Source organism: Lacerta agilis, chromosome 1 (assembly GCF_009819535.1).
Source record: "Lacerta agilis isolate rLacAgi1 chromosome 1, rLacAgi1.pri, whole genome shotgun sequence".
In the NCBI taxonomy this organism is placed as follows: Eukaryota; Metazoa; Chordata; class Lepidosauria; order Squamata; family Lacertidae; genus Lacerta; species Lacerta agilis.
Genome location: NC_046312.1, coordinates 55,227,708 through 55,252,716, shown reverse-complemented (window position 1 = coordinate 55,252,716; position 25,009 = coordinate 55,227,708). Strand labels below are relative to the sequence as shown.

Genomic DNA, 25,009 nt, shown 5'->3' with positions numbered 1-25,009 from the left:
TAAAATAGAAAGACGTTAGTAAGAATTAAGGAAATCCTAATGAAAATATTCAACTTTTGTTACTTGAGGAAGGTTCTAGCTAGTACTTTATCTGTACTGTAGTAATAAAAAAGATTAGAGCAAAGGAGTTTTATTAGCAAAAATCAATGTTGACACCATGATTCCTGAATCATGAAGCCAGAAGGCACCCTCAGATTCTATTACAGCTGCAGCACATGGAAATTCAAAAGAACACGGAACAGGAAAGATGATGCACTCTCCAGAGGTTTTCTTCCTACAGACCAGCATGAATACTAGCAACTAACATTTTGGTCCTTTTCTGAATAGGAAAAGATGGAATAAAATGCATACCTTTCATTCCCTAAGATGTGGGGCAGTCACAATGACTTGGGGAAATAAAAGAGAAAGGCCACAATACTTGCTGGTATCTGAATTAACCTGGTTTCTCAGCAGGCACAGGAAAAGACAGGGGGTGGGGCAGGATGAAAATATGGTAGTCTCTGCTTTGGAAAATTTCTTCTCCAGAAGAGAACAAATCTTGTCACAACATTCCTACATGCTCAGGTTCCTAGTTTTGTGTCCTTTGTTTTCTTAGGTTCTTAGCCAAAGATACAACCAGGAAAGATTAATATGATGATTCTTTAAGTGATTCAGCTATATGTAAAACCTGCCTTTTTGTTGTTAGATGCAACCCTGAATTTGCATGAGTCCTAAATCAGCTTTGATATAAAACTGAGTTTGGGTGAGTGACTAATTTATAATATGGTATAATTGCTCTCTCATGTCATCTGAAGACCGTGTAAAAATCAGCCAAGATGTTGTGGTTAGAAAATCCTATGTACCCAACATAATTGTCTCTTTTTTTATAATGGGTTTGACCAAAACGTACAATTATTATTACACAATTCCATATAAATGATTCAGAATTCTGTTGGTTCATCTCTGTGGTGCAACTTCAGAAAACTTTGAGAAATACAAGCATCTGAGTGTATGGAGATAGGAAATATTAGCAGTCTCCCTGGCATTTGAATGCAAAGTTCAGGTGTTTGAACCTTTCTTCACAGGAACGAATCTTTGTAACATTTATAATATTTACTATTATTTGGCATAGCTATAGTGAAAACATCCCTCAAAGTACTTATGAAGGGGCAGGGTCTTTCTAAGTGTGGCAATAGTGTTCTGAAGTTCCCTCCCTCAATAATCTAGGCTGACAGTTTTTCAGTTAATTTGAAACACAACCTTTGGGTAAATTGTAAATATATTTTCATTTTGCTGCAAGCCTATACTCTACTAACACATACACACTCTCAATTATTTTATATTTATCTATGTATTTTATATGTATCTATGGCACTGTGGGTTAAACCACAGAGCCTAGGGCTTGCTGATCAGAAGGATGGCGGTTCGAATCCCCACGATGGGGTGAGCTCCTGTTGCTCGGTCCCAGCTCCTGCCCACCTAGCAGTTCGAAAGCATGTCAAAAGTGCAAGTAGATAAATAGGTACTGCTCCAGTGGGAAGGTAAACGGCATTTCTGTGCGCTGCTCTGGTTCGCCAGAAGTGGCTTTGTCATGCTGGCCACATGACCCGGAAGCTGTATGCCGGCTCCCTCGACCAATAAAGCGAGATGAGCACCGCAACCCCAGAGTCGGATACGACTGGACCTAATGGTCAGGGGTCCCTTTACCTTTATGTATCTTGTATCTTTTGTTGCTTGTAAATCAGCTTGAGGGCCAGTTTGACCGAAATCAAATTGATGAGGCATAATTTCTGAGATAAACCAATAAATAATCTGAGTATTTAAAAGTAAGTGTAGTAGTTAGAGAGTGCATGTGCACTGTGGATTTTAGAGTTGTCTGGTGTTGTTTGATGACACCCTCAGCATTCTGTTAGCAACCCCTAGTTTTCAGAACTAGGTTTCCTAAAATTCTGTACACCAGTTCAAGCCAGTAAAATAGATGCACCAGTTTATTAGATTGTGTAGTGGGGAATGCAGGGGGCTTTCAGTCCAGTGGCCTCATCCAGCCCCCTCTTGCATATAAGGAATCTTGATGCAATGGTGTAAGATGGAATTTGTTTTTTGCAAAACCACTTCTGTTCACTAGTAACCTGAAACAGCATAGTAACATGGAAAACTCTGTTTAGCTATGAAGCCCTCTGGGTGGCCTCAGACAAATCACTAAGGCTACAATCCAGTACATATTCAGTGGGGCTTAAGCAATCCAACACTGAAGAGGACAACCACTGTCTTTCTACTTAATTTATCTTACAGGGTTACTGTTAAATACTGCTCTGAACTCTATTTGGGAAGCACAAAATATAAATATAATAAATATATATATGTATATCCCAGTAGTTGGGAGACAATGTTACATTAACCATTCATTGGAATGCAAAAATTCACCACCAGTCTTAAGTAATTTCCTTCCAACAATATGACCATCTTTTAATTATTTTTTGGCTGGATTTTGTCATAGTTTACTATCTTGCTTGGCAAGAGAATCTTGCCAATAGTGCAAAGTTGTGGCTCCTACATTTGGGGCATTTAACACACGCAGAATGAATGCACACCAGAGCATATGCTAGAGACAGAGCTTGCTACCCTAGAAGAATTTGTTCTATGTACTGAAAATGTGCATAGAGTACATTTTGGCAACCAGGCACCTGCTGGAGCCCAGACAGGAGCCCAGACAGAAGCACTGCTGCTATCTTCACTTCCACTTTGTACATGCGGTCGGTTATCTCTGACATAAACACACTTACAGTAGGAATCTGGGATATGATGTCTAGATCAGCTGCTGGCGTTTCCTGGCCTTTAAAAAATTTTTTGCTGCATTGTCATCCTGGGATTTGAATGCACGTAGAGTTGCCAGTAGCACTAGTACTTTAGTATTTGGAAAGACAGGTGTTGGTGCTCATAGGGAGGAGGAAAGAATGACTGACTCCATGCTTGCCATCTGGCGGTGGCTGTTTCCTCCTGGCTTGCCCCACCCTTTGGCCCTAGGAGCGTTCCTGAGAGAGCTGGTGTTTTTCTCTTGCCTGTTGTGTCTAGGTATAAATATTCTTTTTGTTGTTGTTGGAGTTGGCGGGGCCTGCTTTGGATCTAGTTGGGACGTGAAGCTCCCTGTTGTCACTTGACCTGTTGGTAAGCTTTAGGCTCGCTTTTTGTTGCATTTTAGATGAACTGCTAATTATTGAGTTGTTTTGTGTTATGCTGCAGTGATAATACAACTTCTGTCGTGCGTTATAATCATGTGCAATTATTGTAGACTGCTTATTTCCAGTAAATCATTTTCTCCAGTAAATCACTTTGAGCACAAATGTATTTGTGGAAAATGCAGGTATGTAGCTATGAATAATTGACTTCAGACTTTGCCCTGGAAGCCAGTTGTCCTGGCTGTGGTTACGTAGTGTTAAGAGAAAACATGGGGTGGAATTTAACATAGAACCAAGGAGATCATTCTATCAGTGCAACCATTTCTGCTTGCTCTATGGAACAAACTCTCCTCTAACCCCCCAAGGCACTTTTCTAGGGGGGTCCTCCCAACCCTCCAAAATAGGTTTGGAGGGGCACACAGGGGCAGAAGACAGGGAGAATCACCATTGCATTAGCAAGAGTTCTTGTGCTGGCTTCTGCTAACAGTTGAATCCAGTCCACTCTCCATTTTCTTCTTTATTCATATGTTCTAGGGAGCCTTCTCAGCCCAGCAGACCAAATCCAGAGCTCCCCAGCAGGCCATTTTTACAGGTGGATGGCGCCTCCCACCTGTCCATTACCTGACAGCAGATGGTGGGTGGGCATGGCTTGGGGAAAATGGCACCCCACTGCTGTTCTAGGTGTGTGTTGAAGATGGAGCTTGAGGGGGCTCTTTGACAATCTGTTGCCTCATCACCTGGAGCTTGTTCTGATTCTAGCTTCCTGACCACATGATTACAAACAGAGATGAGTAAATGAAGGATTTACCTTCCTATTTGAGGATGCATTTGGTTGTGGAGAATATAAAGTGTGTGCGTGTGTGCGCGCGCGCAGTTTTGGAGTATATTTAATTTAGCATTTTTTCAATGCAGTCTGCTCCTCTAAATGGTTTATTCTGACTTTGGACTTGTTCATCAGACTTGGCCCCTTCCCACCAACAACTCTCTGTTGAATGACTGGGAATATTGACTGAAATATCAACAGCAAGGGATGCTTATATACAGAATGAACAAACTGAAGCCGTGTCACCCTGGCATGTGTGCCAATGGGTGACAAGTTAGTTACACATCCTTTACCATGCTAAAATGGTTATCACCATTCTCCTCTTCCCTGAAGGATTAATTCAGCCTCATCTACCTCACAGGGTTATTGTGAAGGTAAAATGGGGTGGAGAGGAAATGTGCGCACGACCTTGAACTCCTTGAAGGGAAGGTGGGATATAAATGCAAAAATAAATGCAAAAATAATACTACTAATAAATGCAAAGACGACTAGAGCAGTTTTGTCTTTGCATTTATTATTAGTGTTATTTTTGCATTACCCACAATTTTGGGTAAGGCATAAGTGATAGTTCCAACTGTTGACCTCAACATGAAACAATTTTAGTTCCCTGCTTTACGTTGCTTTCTTTTTCAGTACTTGCTGTTAGCTACATAGAGATCCATATAAAAAAACATTTCAATGGCTTGCTGGTTGGACTGTCTTATTTTCCTCAGCCATTATTTGCATATACCTATTGTACCATGATCCTGAAATTACACAGAGCTTGAGAAGTCATTTGTCCCACAATGACTTCCCCTTTCATCACTTCCCTTTCATGCATTTGCTCGTGGTATTGTCATTCAAGGGTAGTACAGCAAAGGATAGGGAGGGGAAAGCTTGCTCACACTTCCTTCACAATCTGCACACTTGCTTATAGCTGGGCATTTGCCGTGTGCTGCTTGGGTTCTGGTTAATGGAAAAGAACAATGCCACATCTCATCTTGGGAGACCGTTCCTCCTCCAGTTGGACTCTGCATGTTGGAAGCAATGGGATATTCACACATGACAGCAGAAAGCCATATACTCAGGAAAACTCTGTGGAAAAGTGCTCTCATCAAACCAGCTCAGGTTACAGGGGCCTTTTATTTTTTCTTTCCAAATAGCCCAGCAAATCAAAGCGTGGTGTGAGCTGTTATCAGAGCTAAGCAGCAGGTGCAAAAAATAATACAGTATAATAAATAACCATGCTGCCAAAAGGTAGGGTTAATACCCTTTGGAAGGCACTGAGAAGATAACAGAGAGCCATGCCAACAACTGAATTAACGTCTCTGTTTACGGTGAATTTTACCTTGACAACCTGTTTCCAGTCTTTTGACATATAAATGCTCCATTGTATTGAATCTAGTCTAATTTAAAGCAAGCACTGTGGGAGCTATTTTCTGCAGTGGCGTTGGAGAAGAAGCATTGGGAGGGGGTGGGGAGAGGCTTCTTCCTTGAGCTGATGAGCATATATACCTTTTCCTTTTGTTGTTGTTGTGAGCACCACAGGTTTGACACATCTGCGGTTGGGGCCAGAGGAACTTCCTTTGTGTGCCTGCTCCATGAGAGATCAGGAGGGTGGCAACATGAGAACGGACCTTTTCTGTGGTGGCTCCCTGTTTGTGAAATGCTCTCCCCAGGGAGATTTCCTTCGGGACAGGCGAAAACATTTCCTTTTAACCAGGTCTTTGGCTTCAGCTGATTAACTTTCTATGCCCTTTAAATGTGCTTTTGGGAAGGTGTGTTATTGGTTTTGGGATGCAGGTGGTGCTGTGGTCTAAACCACAGAGCCTAGGGCTTGCCAATCAGAAGGTCAGCGGTTCAAATCCCCGTGACGGGGTGAGCTGCTGCCAACCTAGCAGTTTGAAAGCACGCCCAAAAGTGCAAGTAGATAAATAGGTACCGCTTTGGTGGGAAGGTAAACGGCGTTTCCATGCGCTGCTCTGGTTTCGGTGTTCGGTTGTACCAGAAGCGGCTCAGGCATGCTGGCCACATGACCCAGAAAAATTATCTGTGGACAAACACCGGCTCCCTCAGCCTGTAAAGCGAGATGAGTGCTGCAACCCCAGAGTCGTCTGCGGCTGGACTTAACTGTCAGGGGTCCTTTATTACTGGTTTTGTTTTGTTTTTATTATGTATTTTGTATTCTCACTTTGTATTTTTATGTTGTGAAGCACCCTGGGATCTTTGGATGAAGGGCAGTATACAAATTTAATAAACAACAACAAAACTTTATTCACACTTTAATCCTGTTGAAATCAGTGGGACAAGGTGGCCATAACTAACTTAGGTCCCATTGATTTCAATAGAACTCAGGCTTGGCCAATGTCTTTTGGGTCACCCAATCTTATCATTTTAAGGTTTTGTTTCTTCAGGGTGGCATTCTGCTTACTACTCAGACAAGTGCATGTGCAAAAGGGCTAACCGCAGTCATTTTTAGCAGCACATTTCTTGAAGGTGCTGGTTTGATTTCTACTTATATGGGATCTGGAGGTAGCGATGGCTGACGCCTTCATGCGTGCACTGACTTGACACTGCCCGAAACTGCACATGTCAAGCTGCCCTCGATTTCTTTTCATATGTTGTTGGAACCGCAGCAGCAGAATCTTATATTGCTTTCTTGATCTTAAATAATATTTATAGAAAATGAGCAAACATCTAGCCAGCACACTCTTTAAGTCAACACCCTTCTAGAATAAGGCATTGTATTGCAGTCTGCTTCTGGAATGCCAGACTCTTTGCTTTAGAAGGAGCATGCTGCATTTGCAAGCACAAGAACATAACAAGAGCCCTGCTGCATCAAACTGGACTTCTGTGCCCCAAAGTAGGGGACGAGAGCACCAGCGCTCTCCCACAGTCACTTCCCTGCCTCTGATCCTGCAGGTGATATATAGCCATCACAATTAGTACACTTTGGGTCGTATCCGGTGTAGAGGTGGGGGAGAAACCGGATTCAGTTCCCATCTGAACGCGAACTTGCCAAATTTGCACTTTGTGAAACAATACACAAACTGAAACGCAATGCTTCGAACTTTGCCATTGTCCCCATTTTTCACTACAGTTCAAGAGATGCACATGCTAGCTTAAAGTGTAAATACCGTATTTTTTGCTCCATAAGATGCACTTTTTTCCTCCTAAAAAGTAAGGGAAAATATCTGTGCGTCTTATGGAGCGAATGGTGGTCCCTGGAGCTGAATTGCCCAGGGGCCAAAAGCAGATTGTGCTTTTTATTTTACAAAGAGGAAAGGGAGTGTTGAAAGGACCCCGCTCAGCAGCTGATCAGCAATAGATCGGGAGAGAGATAGGAGTCCCGGCTCCCTTTCAGCCCCGCCCTCCTTTGTTGAATGTGCTGCAGAGGGAGGTTGTTTGTTTCCCCAGGACATGTGACTGGCTGATTAGATTATCTGACTGGAAACAGTAGAAACAGCTCCCATAAGATTTTTCAGAAATGTGAGTTAAACCCCATAAAAACGGGGGTTTTCCTCTTTGCTTTTCCCCCTTTGCAAAAGGAGCTTTGCTTTTCCCCCTTTGCAAAAAAAAGCTGCAAAACCTTTAGCTGATCCTTTTAAAAAAAGGCCTTTTGCCTTTGCAAAAACAGCTGCAAAACTTTTAGCTGGTCCTCAAAAAAGCCAGGGCTTTTCCCTTTGCAAAAAAGCTGCAAAACGTTTAGCTGATCCTCCAAACACACACACACACACACACACACACACACACACAACCCCAGGGCTTTTAGAGGAGGAAAACCAGGGAAAAAATTTTTTTTCTTGTTTCCTCCTCTAAAAATGAGGTGCGCCCTATGGTCCAGTGCGTCCTATGGAGCGAAAAATACGGTGTAAATGTATATGTCAGAGAAAATAAAATTCAAAAATTGCATTACAAATTGTGTATGTTGGGAGAAATTTGCACTAAAACGCTGATTGCTCCCCCCCCCCAAAAAAATTTGCAAACCAATGTGTTGAAAACCGAACTTAAGACTGGGAAAGTGAAAGAAACCAAAACGGACATCTTCACCCATCCCATATCTCGTGGTGAATTTGTGCTTGTGGAAATGCTTAAGGCAAGGCACCCTGTATTTCCCAAATGCACTGCTCTGTGCCATATTCCATGCTGTTCCAGAGGGTTCTCCAACTCACAGGAGACGCTCTTGGGGGCAGGACACACAGAAGCTGCCATTGGGTAGGAGAGATCAATCAAAACCAGGTGCCCTTTCTTTGCTCAGGAAAACCACCTTTGAATACAACCTATCATCAGCCTTATCCTCCATGATTTTGTCTAATCTTCTAAAGTCAATCAAGCTGGTGGCCTTTACTACAATTTGTGGCAGCAAATCTCATAATTCAACTAGGCATTACATGAAGCAATCCCTTTTGTCTATCCTTAAGTTTTCCTCATTAAGTTTTGTTGGCAAACACTGGGTGCTAATAATATGAGAGGAGAAGTGTGCATAATTTTATGCACCTTTATCATGTCCCCTCTTGCCGCCGCCGCCACCCCCCCCCCCCCGAGCCAAAAAGCCTCAAATGCTGTAACCTTTCCTCCAGTCCTTGATCATTTGGGTTGCCCTTTTAAGCTATTAAGCTAGACAGTGCTCTCCTTCATCATGAAAATGCCTTCCAGAATATATAAAACTAGCGTGAACATTCGTAACAAAGACAAAGAAGATATTCATTCTACCAAAATGCCAATATGTATAAATATTTACATGACTAGCAGCTGCTATTTGAACTGGAATGAAACCTTCCACTCCCACTACTGGGATTTTTTCCCCAATGTGAGAGGGAAATTTGGACCAAAGCAGTGACAAATGATGAAAGCCCCCCCCCCCGGTTTTTCAGCACAAACACGCCTTTTTTTTTACTTTTGAAAATCATCCATGCAATTGCACAGTGTCTAATTTGGCACTAGGATTTTTTTGAGTATTGTTATCTGATACTACCCTGCTCATTTGAGTAGATCACTTGCACAAGCAGGAATCCGTGTTTTTGAGCTGGCACTTATAACAGCTAAGTGCTAAGCAAATCTAAACTGAAGATAGCTATGGACAGGCTTCAGACTTACCCTACCACAGAATGGGCCCATTGGATTAATGGGAAACCATATGTGGAAACAGTAGATACTTTCGACGTTTTCCTATGCCACAAGAATTTTAATCAAAATGAATAACTATGTACAATCCAGAACATGTACAATCCAGTGTACTGAGTATGATGTCATCCAGATGTTGTTGGATGACAGCTCCCATCATCCCTGACCATTGGTCATGTTGGGACACTTACAGGAAATAGCAGCATTCTATATATATTTTAGGCTAACCAACCAGTCTAGAGGGATATTTGCTCACCTGTGTTATGAGGTAGAGACATCTTTGGGGTAGATTCATATAAATGTAAGACTGACAGTGTGGTGTAGTGGTTAAGAGTGGTAGACTTGTAATCTGGTGAACCGGGTTCGTGTCTCCACTCCTCCACATGCAGCTGCTGGGTGACCTTGGGCTAGTCACACTTCTCTGAAGTCTCTCAGCCCCACTCACCTCACAGAGTGTTTGTTGTGGGGAGGAAGGGAAAGGAGAATATTAGCCGCTTTGAGACTCCTTCGGGTAGTGATAAAGCGGGATATCAAATCCAAACACTTCTTCTTCTTCTGACAGGAAGAGAAGCTTACTTATTTGGGAAATAGCTACCTACAGCATCATTATCAATGAAGGTATTTACTTAGCAGGCCAAACTTAATGCAATTCATGATCAATCTTTCATCCATACATGTGCCATCCTTTTAAAACATAATCTAAGCTACTGGCCACCAGCTACTAGCCACTGGAACGAATGCCAGCCTCATCTGTGCTTTACCTAAAGAAATGATTCTGGTAGTTTGTTTCTTTCCTTATAATTATAAACTAAGGTGGCAATGCATGAGTAGCTTAGGGTTACCCTGATTTTTTTGCTGATTTCCTCTTTCCTCTACAGCCCACTACACCATATCCCATGCCATTATGGAGGGTACACTAGCCATCAGGAATGGCTTTTGGGAAGGCATGGGTGACTGGAGTGGGGAGAGAGAGGCAGGAAGTCTGCTGACTGAAATTAGGATCCAAGTCATTGGATTTTATATCCATTCCATGTAAGTTTAGGGGCTTTTAAAAGGTTCTCGCAATAATAACAGCAGGTTAGTTACTGCTGCCATCAAAGATGCTAATCTTTTCATATGGAACAAAGTGTTATATTTTAGAACAGTGATGTGGATTGATAGGGACCTGCTCATATTCTGTACCCCTTCTCTGGATTGCTACTGAAACTCATTCTCAGAGCACTCTGTGCTTCAAGCTCCCTCTTTTGTCCTACTGCTCTATAGTCGGCATTCACTTGTTTCTCCACGCGTTCCTTCTCTGAACATCACTAACCCCGTTTGCTTTTTATTAATTCATAACCTTCCTATCTCTTGCCAACCACAATCCATCTTCCATTTCTTCACCATGGGCCATAGAGCTGCCAATGACTTGTGCCCTCCTTGCAATGAGGTTTTTGTGTGTGTGTGTGTGTGTGTGTGTGTGTAGTTGTGTCTTGTGCCGTCATCACAATGCTTCACAGGATGAGAGAAGAGAGGCTGCATGGGAAGGCAAAGTGCGCACAGAGCTCCTACCTGCCATAATGGTCTTGTGCATCATTGCTTGAACAAAGGTGCCAAGAGTTGGCGGGTGGGGTTGCAGGACTCTGTGGTGCCTTATGACTAAGCCACATGCAGGTGCTGTGCCTCAGGGGAAGGATCATGTCCTTTGTGTTTTATATCTTGGTCCCATGTGAGTCCGGGAGCAATCTAGTTACATTTTGTTCCAGAATCCATTGTTGATGAATAAATATTCTAATATGATTATATTTATTAAGGTTGGATTACATTTGAAGTTTGGAATGTATTTACTTTCTTTATTGTAATCCCAGCAGCATGTGGCTGAATAGGTTGGATTTGTCTGTTTTCAATAATGATGGGCCACCAGAAAGTGGCCTCTGTGAACTCTCCAGTTTGATGGGAAAAGTCACTCAATTTATTTCTCTGGAAAAGTGGGAAATTAGAGTTGAGTAAGCCGAGTTGAGTGGCATTCAGTGAACCCAAGTAATGGTAGTTGTAAGCCTAACACAGTTGTCATATTGCAGAACACATACAGTACTTTCTCCAAGCACAATTTATCATTTTTTTTTACCTGCTCAAATTTTTATGACATTAAGGTACCACCACTCCAATAGCATAAGAAAAAATCTTCCTCAAGATCTTGCTCCTGGTAGCCAGTTCAAATCTCACAGGCATATATGTGAAATTAAGAGTTTTTGCTCCAACATGCATCACTTTACGCTTGTTTGCATTATTAACAAAAGGAAAAAGTGCAAGTCCAAATACACATCTTTGGGGCACTTTCCACATCACCCATCAGGAGAACTTTCCATTACTGATCCACGAGAGGATCACTTTTCTTAGTCCATAATTGTTAAGCTTACTCAGGAGTATCTGGTGAGGTACCTTATTAGAAGCTTTTTGAAAGTCCAAGTGCACTATTTAAACTGATCACCTCTATCTATATGCTTGTTGACACTCTCAGAAAACTCAGATAGGCAGAAGACATGTTAGCTCTGCTTCAGCAAGGCTTGTCCTTCTATGTGCTTTGTTATTTTATCTTTAGCAATACAGTAATTGACAAATGTTCTAGGGCAGCCATTTAGAGAATCTAGAAATTTTACCTCTTTGTCATGACCAGTCAATGTGAGAATAATTGAGGTTACCCAACATTGCAACATTACCTCTTTTGGATACTTCATTCTTCAGTCTAGTACAAAACAATCTTGTAATTGCCTCAAATCCTGTCAGATAGAATGCATACAATACAAGCTGCAATCTCCTCCAAAAGCATTGCCAATCCTTCCTCAGCTCTCAGCAAAATATTAAAATTTAGGATCTGAATTCAGTGAGCTTCCTCATTAGCAATTGTTCATTTATGATGAAAAACATACATAAATAATTAAAATTACAGATCACCTTATGATGCATATATGTTGATCAGTCAACATAATGCCACATATATGCATATCTTAATTAAGAAATGCATATTAAATCCTTCAAAAACAAATTAGAGTTCACGAGCCATTCCAGATTTTCAGGCTGTGACATAAAATACTACAAAGGCGTGAAAAATATATTTACATAATTTAAACATACAGTTTATTAAAAGAAAATATTGTAGACCACTTATTCCTTAACATTTTCTAAAACTAAATGACTCAGGGCTAGGTTCAACTAAGAAGAACTGAGCGCCGGGGCCAGGGCAGGCTATCATGAATGCTCCGAGAGTGAACCTGAGGGAAGGCTGGCACCCTAGGGAAGCCCTGCATACAAGCCTGCCTGCCATTGGCCAATCTGAAGGCAGGCTTGGATCCAATTCCTGGTCAGTGAGGTGAATGTTCAGCTGGCTGGGCAGCTCCAGCGACCAGAAGCCAGACCAGACCATGGTGGGGGGTGCCAGGCCTGCAATGCTGCCAAACCATGTAAGGCTAATACATTTTTATTCTTGTTGCCGTTCAGTCATTCAGTCGTGTCCGACTCTTCATGACCCCATGGACCAGAGCACGCCAGGCACGCCTATCCTTCACTGCCTCTTGCAGTTTGGCCAAACTCATGTTAGTAGCTTCGAGAACACTGTCCAACCATCTCATCCTCTGTCTTCCCCTTCTCCTTGTGCCCTCCATCTTTCCCAACATCAGGGTCTTTTCTAGGGAGTCTTCTCTTCTCATGAGGTGGCCAAAGTACTGGAGCCTCAACTTCAGGATCTGTCCTTCTAGTGAGCACTCAGGGCTGATTTCTTTGAGAATGGATAGGTTTGATCTTCTTGCAGTCCATTTTTATTCACCCAGGCCCTTATTAATTCAACTACCCCAACGTGCTTGTGGAAGCCAGTGCAAGGACTCCCACTAGTGCAACAGGGCTTCCCCTGTCCCTGACACATAAATTTGCTCTGGATGTTTGGGAGAACCCCAGAACAGCATGGAGGAAGGAGCGGGGAGATTGCTCTGTCTGAAAAACAGAAATGCTTGTGGTGATGGATCATTGAATTTCTCCCTATGTTGTATCTTCATCTGTTGGGGTTATTTTGGTAGGGTGATCTTTTGTTCAACATTGGGTAGGAGGGAGATTAAAAATTACTACTGGGCATGCCCAAGTCCCTAAAAGATATTCTGACCAGTTTTCAAAGTGGCGTGTAAACCAGCAAATGGCTAAAATACCTGCACAAGGGTGATATAATCCACCTTTCAAAGTCGGAACATAAATTAGAGCATTGGTAGCCCACAAACTTCTCTGTTCTAAAACCAGGAATTGGTGGTGCAAGGACCCAAATCAGAACAGTTTGGCCATCACAGCTAAACTGCTATTGTTGAACGAGTTAACCTTGTACGCTCCCCGGACTGTGATAGTATTGTTCCCTACATAACATTCCCAATGTTTTGGTATTATACATGTCCTGATGTGGCAAGACGATCCAAATTGCCACTAATCAAAACAGGAGTAATTGATTTCAAATGTACCATCCATCATCATCATTGCCATCATTTGTTAACAGGGTAAATTAAACATATATAAACAATGAAAATCTGAAAATGGAAAACAATCTATAATACTAAGGGTGGATAAGGGGACGACAGAGGATGAGATGGTTGGACAGTGTTCTCGAAGCTACTAACATGAGTTTGGCCAAACTGCGAGAGGCAGTGGAGGATAGGTGTGCCTGGCGTGCTCTGGTCCATGGGGTCAAGAAGAGTCGGACACGACTGAACGACTGAACAACAACAAAGGGTGGAACTCAACATGGCTGTAATTGGACTGTTCTGTCAGTGCCAAACAGAATGAATTCCCCTCTCTTCCCCTGCATGCTGTTCTGGTGGTTGTCCTGTGGGAGTCATAGATAGCACACAGGGTGGAAGGAGAGGATGAAAACCCTGTTGCACTAGTAGGAGTCTTTGCACTGATTTGCACTAATGCACCGGGTTAGTTGAATCCAGCCCAAACTATCTAAAATGCTCCTCCAGTAACATAATAATCACAGGTCTTACCCACTCTAACAAAAGACAAGAACCACCATCTTCATTACCTGAGTAAAGAAAAGGTCTTAGCCTTGTGCCTAGAATGATGGTGGTAGTGCCAGGTGTGTTTCCTTGGGGAGAACATTCAGCAGAACAACATTTCTGGGTAAGTTTAAATAGTCTTAAGCCTATGAATTCTGAAATTTCTGTTGGACTGGTGTGTGTGTGTGTGTGTGTGTGTGTGTGTGTGTGTATTTCCTGAGAAATTTATTCATATTTCTTATGGATTACTTATTTATTTCAATGCATTTCTAAACTGCTTCATAATCTTAAAATCTCTGAGTGTGTACACTATGTACAATACGAAAAAAAAGTCCATGAAAAACAAAGATACTGCCTACAATCAGTAAACCAGTATAAAAACATAAATGCAAATAAGGCAGATTAAGGGGATTAATAGACAAAAATCAGGGTCCAATCTTATGGGTCAGGGAAAGCCTGGAGAAAAAGATAAGTCTTTACAAGACATCTAAAGCAACTGATTTTTGCTGCTTCGTGTATGGCAGAGGGAAGTCTATCCCAGTATCCCACAGAACAAGGGCAACAGCAGAAATGCCTGTTTTTAGGTCCCCACACTATAATGTTCTGTAGGGTGCGGTACCACAAATACAACTTCACCAGATGATCTAAGTGATCTTACCGGTCTGTACAGAGGAAAGTGGTCTTTCGGGTAACTTGGTTCTGAGTTGTTGATGTCTTCATATGTTAACAACAAGGTATCGAAAGTTGCCTGGTAATATGAATATAGGATAGCACAATGCTAAGGGGCATTGTTGTAGTCTAAGATGCTGATTGAAATATTATGGCTACTGGCAAAGATTCAGAGGACTCTAAAAAGTAGAAATTTTTATGACAGGTCTTCATGGGATGTGGGCATCCATCTATCTTGGGACACAGTGAAGGAGTGTGCCTTTGTGGGGGGGGGGGTGAGGTTAATCTGTTAGAGTTAAAGTGCCCGCTGTGGCTGTAGAGACCAATTCAGGAGAGACGTGTTTGGTTGCAGCTGGGTCAGATGAAGGTGTCCAGTTGTGCTGCTGCAGACGCACCATGGTGTTTCTTCTCTCTGTGCTCCATCCAGCAGCCATTCCTCCTCTGGTCACTGCTATGGACGCACAACCTGTATTCGGTGGATGTGACCAAGTCAGCTAGAAGTTGCCAAGACAGGAGTGCGAATGTGCTGGGAATGTGTCCTTGGGGAAGCACATCTTTGTTTGAGACTCTGTCCTGCCATGCAATGCCCGAAATCTTCCTGATGCATGTGAAGATATTAGTGATCAACAATTCTTATGCAACTTCTTGCCGGGCTTTGCCTTCTGTGTCTATAGCTATTTCCAATAACTTTCAAAGGAACTGCAGCGAGCTGCCCCACCTGGCAGGATCATAGAATCATAGAATCATAGAGTTGGAAGAGACCACAAGGGCCATCCAATCCAATCCCCTGCCAAGCAGGAAACACCATCAAAGCATTCCTGACAGATGGCTGTCAAGCCTCTGCTTAAAGACCTCCAAAGAAGGAGACTCCACCACACTCCTTGGTAGGATCAGGAGGGCTGTTGAGCCAGGGTTTGGACTGGAGTGTTAGTTACAATATACTGTAGTTCCATGACTAACATTGGTTGGATTGGGGCCATTAGCTGTGAAACAAGTTGGTTGGTTATATTTCTAGTCCCATTTTCAGGCAACTATCATTTCCCAGAAATTCACATTAATCAAAAAATAATAATGAGAGACAGGCCCTGGCTTCAGGCTTACGAGCTAAAAGACAAGAAAGTAGGGAGGGAAAGATACAAAGAAGGAAGGTCAATGTGACATTGTCAAAACAATGTTGTGGGTTTCAAACTGGATTTTTGCTTTCAGTTTGGCCCTGGTCTGGTTTTGGAGGTAGTAAAACACAGCCTAGGGAGGCGGCCTTACAGAGGGATGGGACTACCATCACATCTGCATCCCTGCTGTGCATGGTGGGCAGGGCAGAAGGTGGGGGGGGACACAGATTGCTGCACCAACCTGGAACTGGTGCAGTGTTTGGGACTGGATCAGGACCAGTATTGTCATGTGACAACAGTATGGCTGGTTCAGGATCCAATGGACCCTGAGTTGGTTCTGGCCCACCATTTCCCTGCCCCGCAAAAGCACTGTTTTGGGGGCTTTATACAGCCTGTCAACAGTGGCACACCCACCCACAGGTTTGGGCAGAAGGAGAAGCTCTATGCCAGGTTGGTGGCTGGTAGATCTTGAGTGGAAGCTATCAGGGCTCCAAATTACCCTTCCCCTTCCAACGCAAAGGGTGTTTGTTAGTAAAACTCCACAATACTCTTGACCAGTTGTACAAATTTTAAGAAAGAGACCAGTAATTATATTAAGCACTGAAAGCTTGTTTAGAACCATCTCTAGATTCCCTGAAGGAAACTTGGGAAACAGATGCTAGTTTAACAGTTCATATGAATCAATGGTGAAAGCCTTAAGATCTATTTCAATGTCATTTTGAAATACTGTATTGTTAGACTGATCCAGTGAATGATTGCATTTAGTATTCCCATGAGACTCTGGCAGAAGAATTTGGCAGTGGATAGTAAATGTTGGTTGGTGCTGTGTGGCTCCCAGTGCTATTTTAATTCATATGTTACGGAGCTGTTGTTAAGCCTGGAGGTTTTTCATAGATTATAGTATAATTCACAGGGTTGTATCCATGGAAAGCATGCCTTTTATGCAAAGAATCTTTGAAGTATTTCCTAGAGTCTGGGATTGAGAAGATGCACACACGTTATTGTTAAATCAGGCTTTTCCGTTTTTAAAAAGTCTTGTAATACTTGACATCAAATGTCTCTCTAAATATACAACATTACATTTCTGTTTTGTGTGTGTTAGCAGTCTGAGAGCAAATAGTGTTTATTAATCATAGCAAGGTAAAACATTTTGATAACATTTGGAACACTTTCTTACATTGTCTTTCTGCTTATCTTTGGTCCACCTTTCTGTCTAGTTGGCTATTTATTAATCAAGGTTAATCTTTACCAATGAGTAGAAGCCCGCATTTTATGTTGATATAATATAAATGTTGTTTATTCCAGATGTCTGCATATATGACTGAAAATAAATTTTAAAACACTTTTATAAAAGAGCTGTTCAAAACTTACTTATGGCCCTTGGTTCCAATGTTTTAATGTTATCAAGAAATTATTGCACAAATTTAGGGAGCAATCCAAATTTAGGGAGCATGTGCTTAATTTGAGGAAAAATATGGTTTTAGTATATAAACCTTTTAAACTCAGATTTTGGAGAGTCAAATAGCACTAAGTACATTTTACTACTCAGTAGTAAAATTCAGCTTGCTTTCTTTCTTTCTTTCTTTCTTTCTTTCTTTCTTTCTTTCTTTCTCCCCCTTAATGTCTTTCAAATGGGAGTAAGTAAAGGTAGGTTGCTGTCTTTTTTTGTTTATTTAATTCTGCTTCCTTCTTTATTACAGCTTATTCTTTTATGGATGGGTGGCTGTAGAAACTTGATTCATGCATATGAAAATCAGGCACAGCAATGTTTTGCCAGTAGGAAGTTTTATTTCAGCCAGAAAGGGGTTGTGGCAACTTGTTCCTAACCTGGGCTGTGGCGTTTACCATTGTTTGCTTTTGATGGGATATTATTGGTATTTGTGGAGCAAGAAGTTTGAGCTAAGTCAGCTGTTTGGTTCATTTGCAGACCATGATTTTAGAAGGAACCGGCAGAATGAGTCTTAATTCAGTCACAAGTCTTCTCCACGAGCAGCCGTCCTGGACAGATGGATACCCCACATGTCATGGTAGGAAGAATTCACCTGTGGTCATCTGTGAATCGACTTGGCAGTTGTAAACCTTTATCTTGCCCTTATTCCGCTTAGGAAAAAAACTATCCAGTCTACTTTACTGCAATATTATTGTTTGCATTACAATTTTACTGTATTCCTTAAAAAAAAAACTAGAAAATTCCATGCTACCAAAATGGAATGCAGTGTAACCAATGCAATTTATATTTCATGGTAATTTATTATACCCTATTTATTCCTGCTATTTATTTGGAAGATGATGATGATTATACTCTATATATCACAACATTTTGTGTGTGGGGGGGAATCTCTAAGTGGCTTAGAAATTAAAAACCAGAAAACAGTAAGTAAATGATAAAAATCCATCAATTAAAAACAACAGAGTAAATGAACAGAATAACTATAATATAATATAATGTAATGTAATAATATAATATAAATTTCCTGCAAAGGTGTGTACCGTCAACAGCAGCCATGATGCATACTGCTCCCCAATAAACACCACGTTCTAATCAAGCCATGACATCAGGAGAGATCATTTCTACAACTTGAAATTCTCCATTCCAATTCTGACTGTTTTAGTTAACATTGTGTGGTGGTTGTTGGCACTGAAACTCAGGATGCCACCTATGGCCAGAAGTTATTTGGCGTGAGATAAACCTCTTCATTTGGCACTTGGATGAAATATACACTAGACTTGCTTTCAAATAGGTCACGTATGTAGGACAGACTCATTAAAGCCTTTCTGTCATTAAATGCTAAGCAATTAGACTAAAAGCCCCTAATTTCTGTATGTAGAAATATATTCAGGTGTTTATTGGAGATAGCAGTTTCCATTGAGTCTGCTGTTGATGGTATACACTTTTACAGGAAGTTTATTTGTGCAAGATATACCCTGATTTCTGTATATAGAAATATATTCAGGCTGTGAATCCATGTAGATCTAATTTTTTAAAACGTTTTCCTTAAATCTAAATAATCCATTTATTTATTGCATTTATATCCCACCTTTTTCTCCAAGGAACTCAAGGTAACATACCCGGTACATGATTCTCCCTCTTTTTATTTAATCCCCACAACAACCCTGTGAGGTAGGTTAGGATAAGAGGCAGTGACTGGCCCAAGGTCACACCCAGTGAGTTTCATGGCAAAATGGGCATTTGAACCATGACCAACAGGACTTAGTCTGACACTCTAACCACTAGCTCCCAACACTACCCTAAAACCTGCTCACATAACGTACCGGTAACTATTAGTCAGTTTTCTTCTGACAATTCACCATACAATTCTTGTTTAGTTGTTTAGTCGTGTCTGACTCTTCGTGACCCCATGGACCAGAGCACACCAGGCACTCCTGTCTTCCACTGCCTCCCACAGTTTCCCACAGACTCATGTTGGTAGCTTTGAGAACACTGTCCAACCATCTCATCCTCTGTTGTCCCCTCCTTCCCAACATCAGGGTCTTTTCCAGGGAGTCTTTTCCAGGGAGTCTTCTCTTCTCAACCATACAATTATAGTTCTCTTAAAAAAAACCAACCTATCTCTAAAAGAATTCCTGGTTATTTTATTTAAAAATCCTCATAACAAACTCTTATTGCCAACTTTCCTTTTATCAGCAATGTTTCCTCTTGAAATTGATGCTTTACGGTTGTTCCAGTTTTTGTGTTGTCTGAGAAATACAGAATTTCTCAGTAAGGATATCAGATTCTGAAACTTCTTAAGATTCACTTGTAGTTTTGAATAAAAACACACCTAGGTTCCCAAGTCAGATCTTCCTCCAAAAATCACATGAAGTGTAGAAAAAAAGAGTATTTGATTGTCCTTTTTTAAAAACCAATTTGGTTATGTACATGGGTGTTGCCAGATGGGTCAAATGGGACACATTTTGCCTACCTAAAGATATACTTTGTCTCTCTTCTGTCCTCCCACCCTGATTCCACCCCCACCCCCACCCCTGTTCTGCCACTACCTATGCATTATTTAGATTTAGAGAAGCTAGACTACTCCTTATATAAAATGTGGTATAGAATAAAGCCCTTGCAAATATGATCCTCCAGACACAATGTAAATAAGTTAAGTGAGAACACATATATTCTGAGAGTATATGTCTCCGTGCTCCTGTGTTGAGTTCCTTTCAATTTTTCCAACAACTGGGAACATATTGACTATCTTATTTTATTGCATAATAAAGAACTGAGGCCACCATCACAGTTTTTAAATAATTCAACCCTCTGGTAGTCTGTCCACTTTGAGATACTATTGTAGGCTTTAAGTGATGACTTGTTGGGAGAGAGACAGCTTGCCTACATTTCAGAAACACAGACTAACTCCAAATTGACAGTGGGATGTTTAGCATTTCTTTCAAGCCCTGTGTGCTTGCATGCCGAGATACATGTGCATACACAGACACGCTGTTGCATAGTATTGTTTACTTTTCAGGTTGTTGTTGTTTTTATTTAAAAAAAAACCCCAATATTTCAGATATTGTTTTATTCAGTATTGGTATACTTATTAATATTTTGATATTTAAGAAGCAGCTCAGAGTTTGGCCTCGAAGTCCAGGGGAGGGAAAACATTTCTGCAAATGTCAGGCCAGATCTAAAATATGCGTAATACTGATTGGCTAGCCCAAACAATGTTGCCAAGAAATGCGCCCTTGGAGCAGTCAGAAAAGTTCCTCTTCTTATTAATAAAAGCTGGCGAATGAATGGAAATGTGTTTTTAATGACATTATTGTAAATCTCCTTGAGATAGATGTAAAAATCGATTCAATCTGAGTAACAGTAGCTATCAAAAGGTGAACAATACACCAGAAGTATGCAGAGGGGGGGGGTCAAGGCCCCCGCTGGCTCTGTGTTAACTTGCCGGTGTGCGTGTCTGCCGTTTCTGGTGTGAAGTCAAGAGGAAGTCTGTCAGTATGCCTTGTTCACTAATATGCTATCTGAGATCTCTGGCTTCGCTGATAGAATGCTTGTATTTAGAGCAAGAGCGACAGGAAAAAAACAAAAGTGTTTCCAAATTTCCAAAGCCATTCGTGTACCCTAGAGCAGATATCTAGACTAGCTTTTCTGTCCCTGCATTGGAATTGAAAACAGAGGAGAAAATTGGGTTAGAGAGACTTGGATATTAGAGACTCTGATGTTGGGAAAGATGGAGGGCCCAAGGAGAAGGGGACGACAGAGGATGAGATGGTTGGACAGTGTTCTCGAAGCTACTAACATGAGTTTGGCCAAACTGCGAGAGGTAGTGAAGGATAGGCATGCCTGGAGTGCTCTGGTCTATGGGATCACGAAGAGTTGAACACGACTGAATGACTGAACAACAACAACAATATTGAGCCATTTATGAATTTAGGATTCTATATTGCTGGGGTATTGCCTTCTCAGGGTGGGGGTGGAGGGTATACTGTTTCTTTCCTGTCATTCCTCAAGGATAGATCATAAGTAGTGATGCAGGAGATGACTTCTCCATCTCATTGGCCTTTAGCCTGCAGGGTGGTTCAAGGGTCTATCTTGCTACCCATTAATATCTACATGAAACCACTGGGTGGAGTTGCCTGGAGATACAGGGTGTGGTGTCATCAGTACACAGACAACACCCTACTCTTATCTCTCCTTCCCATCTAATCCTAGGAAGGCAGTAAAAGTTGTGAATGGGTGTCTGAGATCTATGATGAACTGGATGACAGTAGAAAAACAAACAAACCCTAATCCAGAGAAGATGGATGCGCTGTTGACTGGAAATATGGCTGGGCCTGGAATAGGTGCACAGTCTATTGTGAATGGGGTTGGACCCACCCTGAAACTCAGATTTGCAATAGGATGTCCTCTTGGATTTAGTGCTGCTCTGAGAGGGTGACAGCAGCCAAGAATGCTTTTTACCACTTTAGGCTGATAATGCCAACTGCATACTTTCCTGGGTACAAACAGCCTCGTCATAGTAATTCTTGCTTAATTGCTTTGGTGACATCCAGATTACTTTACTGGAATGTGGTCTACATGAGACTGCCTTCGAGGAGTCTTAGAGTCTAAAACTGCTTTGGAACACAAAGATCTTGCCTGGGGCAGTCCTTGGTAGATATGGAGTACCAATTGTGATACAACAATGGCTTCCAGTTGGTTTCTGGGCCCAATTCAATGTTAGCTCTGACCCTGAAAGCCCTAAATGGTTTTGGTCCATGATACCTCAAGACTGGGGGCTTTTTTGCAAGTGCATTCTGCAAATTCTGTGTAGGTGCAAACAGTGTTGAAAGTGGGATTGCATAGAACTGCCCCAATACCATCATGAACACTTTTTTTTTTTTTTTTTAAATACATCTGACGGGGCCTCAAGGTTATCAGCACCTTGTTCTCTCACCCTCTGTCATACAATGGGCAGTTACCTAGGACAGGGCCTTTTCATCAGTGGCACTAAGATTATGGAGCTGCCTTCCTAGGACTTACTTCATAGTGGATTTTTAGTAACTAGATAGAAGCCGTTCAGAGGGCCTTTGGGGACTTCTGCTTTTATTGTATTTTTACCACCCAAAAGGATTTTCTTGGTGCTTTTTTGGCTTATGTTGCTACTTAATCAGTTATAGTATTCTTTCTTCTGCTGTTTAATTATTTGCTGCTTAATGTTTCAGTTGCGTCCAAACAAATTTTACTCAGAGCAGACCCATTGAGATGAATGGAGCTAAGTAAGGCATGCCTTTTAATTTCAATGGGAGAAATGCATCTCAGCTTGCCAGATAAAATAGTGTCCCTTCTCCTCCCCTTGTGTGCTATTCGGGGGGCGGGGGGGGGGGAGGAAATCTGTATATAAAATAATACTAATGCCATTTTACCTACATTATTTGCTGACGATCAGTGATCAGGCAAATGACTCGAGTTTTTTTCTTGCAGCATCAGGCAGTTTCTTTGGAACTCAGTGGCATGAGATACACCCTCAGTACTGGACAAAGTATCAGGTCTGGGAATGGCTTCAGCACCTTTTGGACACCAACCAGCTTGATGCCACCTGCATTCCTTTCCAGGAGTTTGATATTGGTGGGGAACATCTGTGCAACATGAGTTTGCAAGATTTCACCCGAGCAGCTGGCACAGCTGGGCAGCTTCTTTACAGCAGCCTTCATCACCTGAAGTGGAATGGTAAATAAAGCACACTAAAGTATAAGGGATTCAAGACCGGATACATACAATTCTGTAAATTATTTGTTCCTGCATTGCACATCATTGTTCCCTGCAGAATTTGCTTCCAGGTCTGCTGAAGTAGCAAGCTGTGTTTCTTGTGGCTGGATTATGACGGTGCAGTTGGGGTTATGAGTGTGAAAGATCGTTTTGCACAAAACCTTTGCTTAGTGAGAGATTTTTATGTACTTTTAAAATGATGGGTTCAGTCATGTCCTGTTCTCCCATCTCTCAAATTTTACTAGCACCCCCTTCAGATTTTTAAGGAGAAGCTTTCTTCACACCAGGTGCGGGGAACTTCTCTCAGTCAGAATGCTGCGTTCACTTCTGGAGGCTATGTGCCTGGTTGGTGGGCAGGGCTAGAGGTAAAAGTGGTCAGAACAATGGTGGTGACTTTTACCTTTGTACAGTAGGCTACCATGCAGATGTCAGGGCTTTTCACACACAGCACGCCTCTCCATCTTCCCTCCATTCAGGCAAGAGGCATAAGCAAAGTTCAAGAGCGCAGTCCAGCCAGGCAAAAACACTCAAAGAGGACGAGGAACAGAGACAGTGAGGGGTGTGTCCTGTGTGTCTCGGGAGGGTGTGTGGCCTAGAAAGAGTCCCGGAGACCAGGTAGAGAGGACTGGGGGGCCACATTTGACTTCTGGGCCTGAGGCCATAGCAGACGTTCTAGCTTCTCCAGAGGATCAGGCCCCCCAATGTGATGCTGTGCAACATTATCTAAATATTAGGGGGCCCAACTCCCTAAATTAGGGGAGCCAAAAGTGCCTTGGTCCCTAGGAGTCGGTACCTTTAGGACCTACCATTTCCATTGCTTTCTACCTTTACGTGCTTTGTTGACATCCCTCCTTAAAACTTATATATCAGTGTTATGGGGATAACATTAGCTTACCACACAGTTTCTGTATTGATATCTAGTATGCTGATGATCTGCAGGTTAAAACATGCCCTTCATATTCCTTGAAACACCTTGGGATGGTATCTGCATAATTGCAGCATTAAATGAGCCAGGCAAATCCATCCTATTCCAGATTCTACGAACCTCCAGCATCTCTTTTATATGGTAATCAGGGCAATACCAGGTCTTTAAAATAGCTGAATATCAAGACAAAGTTTGCACCAAGGCTTTCACATAGCAAACTGAGTAGTGCTGAGCATGAAATCTATGCCCCAGAGACCATGCTGGCAGTCTCAGAATGGCCCTTTTAACTGTACCAAGTAAATAGGGAGGTACAAGTCAGTAAATGTGCAAAGCCAAAGAAGAGGATGGGCAGGGGAAACACTGAATGCTTCAGGTAAATATAAACCTATAACTTTGCAAAGGTTTTATATAGGCTCCCAGCCCTTGTGAATCTGAGACTTACCCATCTGTGAAAATGTATTTTCATGAATTCAAAGTGCTGCATTAGGAAATGCCTTGCTGGATTGCTGAGGGCTGTTTCCTGCACAAAAACCTCACACCCACAGGTGTGTTCGATGCATGCTTTTGTTGCGATTTTGCTATGTGCATGCCAAGGAGCTGGGGGGGGGGGGGAGAATCCAGTGGGAAGACACTCTCGTGCAGAAGTTATAAAGGAAGTGACTGCTTTTCTTTCTCGTTCTGCTATAAACCAGTCACTAGTAGAGCTGTCTGATATCTTGCCGAAAAAGACCAATTGGTTTGATGGTGTGTGTTTAAAATCCTACCTTTTTGTATATTGAGCTGCCTTTTGCATTCTCTTGCAGGCCAGTGTGGAAGTGAAATGTACCCTTCACACAATGTCATTGTTAAGACAGAACAAACAGGTGGGTGATGCCAGGAATATTGATGTCCCAAACAACTGCAAACAACTCCAAAATAGATATGAATTAAGATGATGTGAAGAAATAAAGACAGGCACACTTGTCTGGAAAAGGACAGAAACGGCGCACTGGTCTGGAAAAGGCCAGAAGCG

General features: G+C 41.9%; 1 protein-coding gene across 2 annotated transcripts in view; it reads left to right on the top strand.

Moving 5' to 3' along the window:
- The window catches only part of EHF (ETS homologous factor), a 45,282-nt gene that overhangs the window by 7,812 nt on the left and 12,461 nt on the right, over nucleotides 1-25,009 (top strand). The window contains exons 1-4 of one of the 2 annotated variants that reach the window (XM_033149875.1): nucleotides 3,011-3,144; nucleotides 17,802-17,901; nucleotides 22,788-23,033; nucleotides 24,801-24,860. In XM_033149875.1, the coding sequence (XP_033005766.1) occupies nucleotides 17,805-17,901; nucleotides 22,788-23,033; nucleotides 24,801-24,860 (403 nt within the window). In that variant the 5' untranslated portion in view covers nucleotides 3,011-3,144; nucleotides 17,802-17,804. Of the gene's footprint in view, nucleotides 1-3,010; nucleotides 3,145-17,801; nucleotides 17,902-22,787; nucleotides 23,034-24,800; nucleotides 24,861-25,009 lie in introns of those variants that run through there. The other variant, XM_033149866.1, reaches the window with a different exon arrangement.